The 10,842-nt window shown below is 65.3% G+C and overlaps 1 protein-coding gene across 1 annotated transcript; it reads right to left on the bottom strand.

Annotated features, from left to right (window-relative positions):
• Positions 1-2,921: 2,921 nt before the first annotated feature.
• F7 (coagulation factor VII) lies at positions 2,922-8,886 on the bottom strand. The gene is made up of 8 exons (XM_059041598.2): positions 8,817-8,886; positions 7,636-7,796; positions 7,051-7,075; positions 6,863-6,976; positions 5,338-5,478; positions 4,408-4,517; positions 4,070-4,193; positions 2,922-3,520 (listed from the first exon to the last, which is right to left on the bottom strand). Exons 1-8 carry the CDS (start codon positions 8,884-8,886, stop codon positions 2,922-2,924), a joined length of 1,344 nt encoding a protein of 447 aa, XP_058897581.1.
• Positions 8,887-10,842: the final 1,956 nt, after the last annotated feature.

Below are 10,842 nucleotides of genomic sequence, written 5' to 3'. Positions count from 1 at the left end.
CAGCAGTGAGGCCGGGGAAAGCGGGGCAGAGCCAGCAGCCCACCCACGACCTGCTGAACCCCTGTGGGTCTGAGTGGGCTCCTGGCTTGGCCCCTTGAGCCCCACATCCCCTTTTCTTCCCAGGAAGAGGAGTCCAGCCAGTTTTCATTTCCAGGAAGAAACAAGAGGCTCGCTGGGCTCAGGGCCTCCGGAGACCTCGGGCATTTTGGTTGCAGAATTTCTCGAGTGTCTGCAGCCTGAGCTGTGAGCTGGGGGCACCTGGACGTTTGCAGATCGGCTTTCCTGGCCTTGGCCAGGTGGCCTGTGCTCCCAGTGCCTCATTTTACCTGCGCCGGTTTCATCCTCATGACAGGCATGGCAGCGGGCCCCATGTTGTAGATGAAATGAGGGGCGGAGAGGGTTGGTGGTGCCTCTGAGGGGCCAGAGCCAGAGCCACTCCAGGAGGTCTGGCCCAGGGTTGGAGCTCTTGACGTGTGCCTGGCGAGAACCCTAGAAACTACCTCCTGACGGGGCAGCCAAGTGTTTCTGTAAAGGCTCAGACGGTGAGCACGTGAGGTCTGCGGCTCAGACGGTCTCTTCGGCCAGGCCGCCTCTGTTCCAGCAGCTCAGCCCTGCGATTTCAAGGGGCTGTGTGGGTGCCCCGGGGAACCTTAATTCCCAAACACGTGGCCAGGCTTGCAGAGCCCTGCTTACTCAGCAGGCTGGACTGTCCTCCAGAGCGGGTCTGGCACTTGCAGCACGGCGTCCCAGGCCGGGATGGGCGAGTCCTGCGGGAGGTGGCCACCCGCCGGGGTGGCCTTGCCCGCCTGGCTGGGTGCAGGTGGGGTCAGGCGCTCCCCTGCCTGGTCCCTGGTTCCTCAGTCTTCCCAGCATGAGGCCTGTGTGCCCCTCACTGGAGGGGCTCGGTAAGAAGGTAGGTCAAGGGGCCTCACCCCCATCCCACTGAGCTGGGCAGGACCTGGGAACCTGCATTTATGGGACATCCCTGCTGGCCCCCAAGCCGGGGGTCATCTGCTGGGGCCTCGGCTGCAAGAGACACCCAGTCCTCAGGGTTGGGGACTGTAGCCTCCAAATCCACGAGAGCTGTTGTGTTTGGAAACAGCCTCATGCAAGGTTCACTTCAGCGAAGTTGGTGATTGTGAAGGAGACCTGCTCAAAGATAAACACGAGGGTCTCCATGAAGTGCCTCTGGACGACTGAGGGAGGGCAGGCAGCTACCAGGGGCTTGGAGGAGGCTCGGCTGCTTGTCAGTGGGGGAGCAGGTGTGCAGAGCATGAGGCCGCGTGTTATGGTAAAGTTCGCACACTTAGAAAAGATCGGGGGGCTTCCCTGGTGGCGCAGTGGTTAGGAATCCACCTGCCAATGCAGGGGACACGGGTTCGAGCCCTGGTCCGGGAAGATCCCACATGCCATGGAGCAGCTAAGCCTGTGCGCTACAACTACTCAGCCTGCACTCTAGAGCCCGTGAGCCACAACTACTGAGCCAGCGTGCCGCAACTACTGAACCTTGTGCACCTAGGGCACGTGCTCCACAACAAGAGAAGCCACGGCAATGAGGAAGCCGCGCACCGCAACGAAGAGTAGCCCCCACTCGCCGCAACTAGAGAAAGCCCGCGCGCAGCAACGAAGACACGACGCAGCCAAAAATAAATAAATAAATTTATAAAAAGGAAAGAAAAGATCTGGAAGGATATTCAGCACAGTGAGTGGCGGATGCTAACAATTTATCTGTGATGAAGATGAAACGCTTGAGCGAGAGACGAACGTGTGGGGAAGCAGCACCGTCACCGCGGGTGGACCCGTCTCCGTGTGTGGACCCGTCACCGCGGGTGGAGCAGTCACCACGGGTGGACCCGTCTCCGTGTGTGGACCCGTCACCGCGGGTGGACCCGTCACCGCGGGTGGACCCGTCTCCGTGTGTGGACCCGTCATCGCGGGTGGACCCGTCACCGCGGGTGGACCCGTCTCCGCGGGTGGACCCGTCACCGCGGGTGGACCCGTCACCGCGGGTGGACACGTCATCGCGGGTGGACCCCTCACCGCGGGTGGACACGTCTCCGGGGGTGGACCCGTCTCCGTGTGTGGACCCGTCACCGCGGGTGGACCCGTCACCGCGGGTGGACACGTCTCCGCGGGTGGACCCGTCATCGCGGGTGGACCCGTCACCGCGGGTGGACCCGTCATCGCGGGTGGACCCGTCACCGCGGGTGGACACGTCTCCGGGGGTGGACCCGTCTCCGTGTGTGGACCCGTCACCGCGGGTGGAGCAGTCACCACGGGTGGACCCGTCTCCGTGTGTGGACCCGTCATCGCGGGTGGACCCGTCACCGCGGGTGGACACGTCTCCGGGGGTGGACACGTCACCGCGGGTGGACCCGTCACCGCGGGTGGACACGTCTCCGGGGGTGGACCCGTCTCCGTGTGTGGACCCGTCATCGTGGGTGGACCCGTCACCGCGGGTGGACACGTCTCCGGGGGTGGACCCGTTACCGCGGGTGGACACGTCACCGCGGGTGGACACGTCTCCAGGGGTGGACCCGTTACCGCGGGTGGACCCGTCTCCGCGAGTGGACTTGTCACCGCGGGTGGACACTCACGCCTCTGCTGCCGCCCCGGCGCGCCCAGTCCCCGCGTGCTCTGCCCAGTGTGTCACCTTCTGTCCCCTTCCCCTCTCCGTCTGCCTCTTTGACGCTCAGGCTCTTTTTCTCTCCAGCTCCTCAGGATCTCCCTCAGGTTTCTCTCTGTCTCTCCATCCCTCAGTTTCTCTCTGTCTGTCGGTCTCCCTCTCTGTGTCTGTCTGTCTCTGTCTCTCCGTCTCTGTTTCCGCTTCCCCCTCCCCCACTCCAAGAACCACAGGAGAATTTCTAGCCTCTGCGCGGGAAGACCGGGCTCGCACGGCGGCTTTATTTGAGGGGCGGGTGCTAGGGCAGCAGCGGGGCCTGGACGAGGCCCTCTGAGGGTGGCGGGGAGCCCATGAGACGGCGGAGCCAGGCCGTGTACTGGGAGACCCGGGTGTAGACGCCGAAGTGGCCGGCGGCCGCGCAGCCCTCGCCCCAGCTGACGATGCCCGTCAGGTACCAGGTGCCCTGGAAGCGGGTGGCGTGCGGGCCCCCGCTGTCGCCCTTGCAGGCGTCCTTGCTGCCGTCTGCGTAGCCGGCGCAGAACATGTTGTCGGTGACGACGGGGCCGCCGGGCCTCCGGCGGGACTGCTGCTGGCAGTCCTGGGTCAGGAGCCGGGGCACGTGCACGGCCATGAGCCGGAGGGCCGTGGCGCCGCGCTCCAGGAGCTGGCCCCAGCCGCTGACGGCCGAGAAGCGCACGAAGGCCAGCGTCCCCTCCGCGAAGGCCCGCTCGGGCAGGCAGAGGGGCACCACAAGGTCGCCGAGGGCCACGGGCTGCGCCAGGCGGAGCAGGGCCAGGTCGTGGTCCGTCTTGCCCCGGACGTACTTGTCGGGGATGATGACCTGAGCCACCTGCCGTTCCTGCTCGTCACCCTCGTCCTGGCTGAGGTCGTGCTCGCCTGCGGGGGGCGGGGGCCGGGGAGGACCGTCCACTCACTCCCCGCCTCGCCTCCTGGGCCAGGGTCTCCTTTCGGGCAGGAGGGGCCCTGCGTCCCCCACCCCTGGTGGGCCAGCAGCCTCCTAGGGCTGCTTGGGGGGTCAGCGTGGGCGTGAGTCGGGGCGGATCTGGACCCGAAGTGCCGGAGGCGATGAGGGAGTCGGGCGGGCCGCCGTGGCTGGGTGCGGAGAGGGTGCCCCGGGTCCCCTGGTTCTTCCAGACGGGGCCTGGCCCTCCCGGGGTCCTCGTCGTCCCCTCAACCCACCGGGCAGCGCAGCCTTGGGTGGGGCACCCCCTCGGGGACCTTGGCGGGAGCAGCGTCACCCCAGGCCGCATCTGGGTGGCAGAGGCTGAGGGGGGTGGCCACAGTGGCGCTGTGGGTATGGGGTCTGCCCAGACACTGCCACCTCTCTTTGTGGGGCAGGTCGCTGGTCGCGGAAGCCCCGAGTCTCAGCCCCGAGGTTATCACTCAAGGACCGCCCCCGGCAAAAGGAGGCGCCGCGCAACCTACCCAGCACCACTGTCAGGTTGCTCCCACTTCGGAGTCTGTCGAAGCAGTGGGCTGCAGAGACCACCCAGACAGTGTCGAGCAGGGAGCCCCCACACAGCAGCGCCCCATTCAGCTTCAGCATGGCCTGAAGGGCACAGCAGATGCTGGAAGCTCGCGTTCCCGTCGTGGCTGCCTTGGGGGCTCCCCTTTCCCGTGCACCCCAGACGGGGGCTGCTCTACAGGCCTCTTCCATCTGGCTAAGGGAGTGGAAAACTGGTGGACGCTGGCCGGACGGTGGCCTCTGCTGTGCCAGCCCGGGATCGTCACCCAGGTTCGAGCCAACGCTCCTGGAGCCTTACCTGCCAGGGACACTCCCCTTTGGGGCAGACGTGACCGCCCACGATTCGGCCTTGGGGATTGCTGTCGTTGCTTTTTTCCAGGACAGGCAGTTTTCCGCACGGATATTCAACTGTGTAAAACAAATCCAGCGAGACGTGGGGATGTGTGGGGTGCTGGTGAGAAAGGCCAGAGGCCCTGGGGACGGGCGGCTGCGCCTCTGGTCCTGCCCGGGGCTGCGGCAGGCGCTTGCGGGAGCTGCCGGGGAAGCAGATGGCCCAGGGTGCTGGAGGCTGGGTCCTGCTCATTTTCCAAGGGGGGAAGACGTGCAGCTGGAAGTCACTGAAGGTGTAAAGGATGAGCTGTGTAAGATGGCCGGCATCTCGGACAATTGGGCTGCTCTTCTGACCCGGCTCTAAGTTTTCCACCCTCCTCCAAGAAAGCCCCAGGCCAGAAAAGAAAGGCTTTAGAGGCGGCAGCTGAATTTCAGGCTTCCTAGACAAGGCTGGGTACATCCACCTCTGGAGAGATGCAGGGCTGGGGGTGGGGTCAGCTTTGGCACCTGCAGCCCCATCGCCTTTAGGCTGGTTTGGAGACGTTTTCCGTTTTCCCAAAAGTGCTTGCTGTTGAAGAGTCTTGGAACCCAGAATCGTGCTGCGGGTCCGTACAGACACACTGGGCGCGGGGAGTGGGGTGGGCAGCCAGCCCCGCCTTCTGCAGCCCGGCTCCGCCCCGGGGCTCCGCCCTGCCCACCGAGGCCCCTCCCTGCTCTGGGGGCGGGGGCGGCCGCCTCCACCCCAGCTTCCCGTCTGCCCCGTGCCTGGTAGATGCTAAGTGATGCTGTGCTTCCCACCATCCCATCTTGTGGCCAACAGGGGGACGTGTGTCAGAACAGTGACTGCCTATGGGACATGAAGCCGCCCAGCCCTGCCTGGCCCCCGGGGACCTGTTACCTGTGGGCTTGCAGGAGAGCCCGTCCGCCTGGAGCGCGTACCCCTCGTGGCACCAGCAGGTGCGCCCGGCCCCCGCGTCATTCCTGCAGTACTGCTCACAGCCCCCATTGTCATTCGGGCAGGTCAGCTGGCTCTTCTTGTCTGAGGGCAGAGGGCGTGGCCGACCAGGCCCGGTCAGGGCAAGCAGGCCCCGGGGGCCTCCCCTCCCTGGGCCAGGGGCCGTGTTCTGCACGAAGGTGGCACCCAGCTTCCGGGTCCAGGGACAGCCGGGCACCAGCCCACTCTGCAGACTGACCCAGAAGGGCAAGAGCTGGCGTTTGGGGCAGGGCCCCACATCTGAGCAACTTCGCCAGCGGGGGTGCGGGGCCGGCACACCGCGGCCTCCGCAACGTCAGCCCCTCCCGGGCTGGGGAAAGCAGAGGCCCCTGGGGACGGTGCACGAGTCCGACTCCGTCGGAGGCGTGCCCGCGAGCATCAGAGCCAGGAGGCTGGTCTGCAGCCGGGCCTGGTGTCCCGGGGAGCCGCCCGGGCTGGCCGCCGGCTCGACCTGCCTCTGAAAGAGGGAACTTTGTTGCGGACACGTGGTTGGCTCCGTCTGCAAGTCCAGGGCCAGCAGCGGGAAGGCCTGTCCTGGAGGTGAATTCACAGCAGGGCTGCTGAGCACCCAAGCCCCAGGTGACCGGCGGGGACCCTCCTCCCTGGCTGTCCCCTTCCCTCTCTGACTGTGGTCCTTTGAGACGAGCTAGGCGGCATCAGAACGTTCACAGGTGGGGAGGGACCCCAGGAAGTGACTCTGCCCCCCTCTGGGGACGTCGTCCGCTTTAACTTGACCTGCCCGATTAGCGTGTTGTTTTCCTGGGGGCCCGGGGCCACCTGGCATCAGCGCGGCCCCTGGAGGGGCTGGACACGGGGGCAGCCACATCCTTGTGCCTGAGCCCCAGCGGGACCTCAGGACACCGGGGCTTGTGGGCGCGTCCCTGGCGGATGAGTCTCTGTAAGTTCTGTCCCACGTGGTCTCGGAGAACAGAACACCATCCGCAGGGCGCCGGGAGGAAGCCGCTGGGAGCTCACACCTGGCCCCTCGGCTGTTTGAACCCATATCCTTTCCGTGTGATAACTGTAACCGTGCCTGTGTCGGCCTTCAGAGCACGCTGACCTTCTAGCAGATGACTGACGCGGAGGGTGGTCTGGGGAGCCCTGAGCTGTGTGCTACTGCAATACTGGGCCCACCCTTGTAACAGCAAGCAGGGGAGGCCGAGCTTCCCTGACCACCTCGCCACGGGGATGTGTGGAGCTGCCGGAGAGGCAGTGATGCCCCGGGCCCCTCCAGGAGCATCAGAATTTCCCGGTGCCGGGAGCCCAGAAGGGGACAGGGCATCCAAAGTGGAAGAATTAGCACCTGAGAACCCCAGATCCGAGACTCTCAGTTGCGGCCCTTCCAGATCGTGGCCCTTCCAGGTCACCGGGGCCGCCCTCCCCCCAGGCCGTGCTCAGCGGCGCCCCCGGGGACCCCAGGCCTCCTCACCCGCCTCACAGTTCCGGCCCTCGAAGCCGTCCAGGCAGAAGCAGAGGTAGGTCTGCAGCTGGTCCTCGCAGGAGCCTCCGTTCTGGCAGGGCCTGGAGGCGCACTGGTCCCCGTCTGCGAGCAAGCCAGTGCTAGGGTGCCGAGACGGGGGCTGGCGGGCAGGTCCAGCCTGCCGGGCACATACTCACCGTTGTAAGAAATCCAGAACTGATTCTGAGGGAGCAAAGAGGAAGGTGCGTGATACAGGCGTGCACGAGAGGCAATGCTTATGGTCCCCGTGGAAGGAGCTGGTGGGCTGGGGTGGGCTGGGGCGGGCTGGGGCGCTTCTGACCTGGCCCTCGTGATGGGCTCTGAAAGCCAGACTTTTTCCTCTGGAGACGAGGTGGGTGCATCCAGGGGAAGCGAGTTTTTCCCTAATATCCACCCGCCGTTGCTAAAGCCACCAGAGGTCACAGATTTCCTCTCCCAAGTCAGGGTCCTCAGGCTTTAGCTCTGCCACGTCCGAGCTGTGCACGCGGACAAGACACCCCCGCTCGCTGAGCCCCCAGTTCCTCCTCGGATGCTGCATCGACTGTCCCGTTACCCGCCGAGCGGGGGAAGGTGGGAAGGGGCGCGTGGGAGCTCTGCCGACCGCAGAGGCCCCGTCAGTAAACGGGGGTCCCGAGGAATCTTGGCCAATGAAGTGAAACTGGCAGGGTCGTCGTGAGAATCAAAGCAGGCCTCACAACCACGGGGTGGCCGCCGCACGCCCGCTGGCCCCCCGGCGAGCTCACCGTCCTCTCCTGGCTCTGGAAGATCTCCCGGGCCTCCTCGAAGGAGCAGAGCTCCTCCCTGCACTCGCGCTCCAGGGAACCCGGCCACAGTTCCTCCAGCCACCCGTTGGCGCGCCGGGGCCTGTGCAGGACGCTGTGGGCTTGCTCCTGGGAGACGAAGACTGGAGGGAGGGCCGTGAGACGCTGGACGCCCGGGGGTGGGGGGGGCACACCCTCCCGTGCCCCCACCCCACCCTCCCCAGGACTGTTCCCACCATCCCTTCCGCTAGGTGATGGGGGTCAGGGGGCTCCTGTCCACAGGCCTGGCTGAGTTTGCAATCGCAGCACGTTCTCGTCGCCGCCAGCGGGCAACTGCATAAGCTTTATGTGCAGGAGGAAGGTAATGTGCTCAGTAAGTCATCATAACACATTCACACCCTTGACCTGGTCCCTTCACTTCTAGGAATTTATCCCAAGGAAATGCTCTGAGACCTGCACAGAGACCCAGCCATCAGGAAAGCTGGAGACAAATAATCTGAAACACTAAATGACGGTGCCCCCTGATGCTTAAGAAGGTGCGATGTTAAGTGAAGAAGGAAGACAAGCAGGAAGGACCGTGGGCGGCACCAGCTCCGCCACTCGGACCCCAGAGTCTGGCCGTGGGATCTGAGGGACAGCGTGATGCGGACTTGGCGGGACAGTGTCGGTGCCTGGTTCCCGCCTCGGCCGCCCCTCGGTGCTGGAGAGTCACGATGACAGCTCACCGAGCTGTCCCCTTGTTACCGGCTCCGGCCTCCCAGCGTCTGCGAGCACGGGGTGCAGGGGTCACAGGCGTGGTGGCAGATCCTCACGCTCCAGCGTCCCCACACCTCCCCTCGTGCCAGCCCCCCGCCGAGAGGCCGAGAGAGCAGAGTGAGAGAGGCACCTCTGAGCCCCAGATCCTGTGCTGGGGGTGGGGGGGTGTTGGCGGCAGGCGGGGGTGCCCACTGTGGCCGGGGAACGCCACGGCTCCCCAAAATCTGGAAAATAATTCCCCGAAGACCTTCCTCCAAATGCTGGGCGAGGCTCTGGGTACCTTTGCCTTTCGGAAGGAAAGCAGAGTAGAGCAGAGCTGCCAGCAAACGGGAGCGCCCAGCACACGGGCCGGCTTTGGGGGTCGGCTGCCCTTCTGCTGGCTGAATGGGGAAACCTCCCTCGCGTACCTGCCTCCAGGGACCCCCGCAGGCCAAGCAGAAGGCAGAGGAGGGCCAGCCCCCGGAGCCCAGGAACCATGGCGAGGCCCTGGGTCGCTTAGTCTGTTGACTTTCCAGGTGGGGAGGCGGGCAAAGTTCTCCAAGCGCTGGAGAGGGTGGGGGAGGGAGGCCTGGCCTCCCAAGCACATGGTGTGGGGTCCCCCGCCCAGCGCCTGCGGACAGAACAGACGGGCCGCCCCAGGGCACGGGCCTGGGGAATCGGCTCCGCGTCCGAGATGAGACGCCGGCGTCGGGATGCGTGTCTGGCGTGTGCAGCTCAAATGCGGCTCAGAAGTCTGCAGCCGAGGACCCAGGACGGCGAGCTGGGAAACACAACTGAACGGCGGTGGAGAGCTGTCCCCCGCAGTGAGGATACCGGGAAAGGCAAGCGGATCTGGGGCGTGAATGTGAATATTTTGTCACAGGGGCGGCCTGGTTTCTCAGCCGAAGGGCCCCTCTGGGAGCGCGAGGGGGAGGGGTGCGTGCCTGCAGCGGAGCCCCTGCCCGTTTCAGCCCTGGGGGGCCCGGGTCTTGTCCCTCATGCCCTCCTGGGCCCAGGCCACCAGCCGGGGTGACCAGCTATCCTGGCTGCCAGGCACGAATGGGTTTCTCAGGACTCTGGACTTTCCAGGCTTAACTGGGACTGTCCTGGGCGCGTTGGGCTGGCGGTCACCCTGCAAGTCTCACTCCGGCGTTCGGCCTCCTCTCCATAAACGCGTGGGGGCTGGGCACGCCAGCTCTGCGCATTTATCTTCAGAGGGGGCGCGAGGAGACCCGGCTGTTCCGGGGGGTCTGGCGCTACCCCCTCCCCAGGTGGAAGGCAGTCCTTAGAGGACAACACTTATCGCCTCTGGAATTTCTATTTGTCACCGTCAACAATCGCTTAGGAATTCAGTTATACGGGAATTTATTGTGAAGGGGGGAGGGGGAGAGGAGGAGGAGGGGAGGGACTCTCACAGCCCTTCGTGGCGACACCTGGGCCCAGTGCGCGCAGCAGCTCTGGAGTCAGACCACCTGTCAGGGTGCTGTCAGGGTCCGTCTCCTCCCGGCTTTGGGAGGAAGGGGCGCATTCCTTGGAGCCTCACTTTCTTTGCGGGGCAGTGGGGCTGCTCGCCCTGCCGAGAGCCTGGGGGTGTGCACTGTCCTACGAGGGCTCCAGAAGCGCCGCCTGCCACCCCTGCCGGGTGTGGCCGCTGCCCGGGGCTTCCTCCGGCCCCAGGGCTGCCCACCTTCTCAGACCGAGTGCAGCGCGCGCACTGGTCACTGACTCTTAGCGCTGCCCCCAGGGGCTCCAGCGACAGGAATCTGTCCAGTCCCTGGTCTGGAGGCAGGTGTCCCAGGGCCACGCTCTCTCCAGAGGCTCTGTGGGAGGGTCCTCTGGCCTCTTGCAGCTCCTGGGGCTCTGGTGGCCCTTGGTAGCCCTGCCATGCTGAGCCAGCCCTCCAGACCGGCACAGGGCTGCTCCTGCCTGGTTGTGTGTGTGTGTGTGTCCAAATTTCCTGCTCCTTATAAGGACACCAGTCATTGGATTAGGGGCCACCGTGACCCCATCTTAACCAACCGCACCTGCAGTGACCCTGTACCCAAGCAGGATCACCTTCCGGGGCCCAGGCGGACAGGGATCCTCGGGGGATACGCTCTCAGCCCGGTGCCGCTGGCTTCCCTTGAATGGAGCTGAGCTGCACCTGTGTCTGGAGCCGTGCGAAGGGCATCGTGACCGCAGGCCCAGTAGGGACAAGGCTCGGGGGTGAGGAGCAAACTCTGCTCCTTCTAGGGCTTCTCGCAGCATCACCACTGAACCAGGTTTCCGCAGACAAATGACCCGCCAGGCACAGGGCATCAGCATGAATTAGGGCAATGCGAAGGACAGAGGCACTCAGGTCCAGGGTGACGGGGTCCCCGCAGAGGTGGAGGGGACGCTGCAGGCCAGTGGGGACCTGGCTTTGAGGAGCCACTACGCCCACTGACGCTTGTGCTAGTTCTCCCAGGTACAGAG

This window comes from Kogia breviceps, chromosome 16 (assembly GCF_026419965.1).
Source record: "Kogia breviceps isolate mKogBre1 chromosome 16, mKogBre1 haplotype 1, whole genome shotgun sequence".
In the NCBI taxonomy this organism is placed as follows: Eukaryota; Metazoa; Chordata; class Mammalia; order Artiodactyla; family Physeteridae; genus Kogia; species Kogia breviceps.
The sequence above is the reverse complement of the archived record's forward strand: the minus strand, read 5'-3'. Positions and strand labels throughout refer to the sequence as shown.

Excerpts from the sequence above, each read along its gene's own strand:
- F7 (XM_059041598.2), bottom strand. The coding sequence starts at position 8,886 with ATGGTTCCTGGGCTCCGGGGGCTGGCCCTCCTCTGCCTTCTGCTTGGC. Across the intron at positions 7,797-8,816 it reads GCGGGGGTCCCTGGAGGCAG|TCTTCGTCTCCCAGGAGCAA; the intron begins GTACGCGAGGGA and ends CCCTCCCTCCAG. Across the intron at positions 4,518-5,337 it reads GCTCTCCTGCAAGCCCACAG|TTGAATATCCGTGCGGAAAA; the intron begins GTAACAGGTCCC and ends TGTTTTACACAG.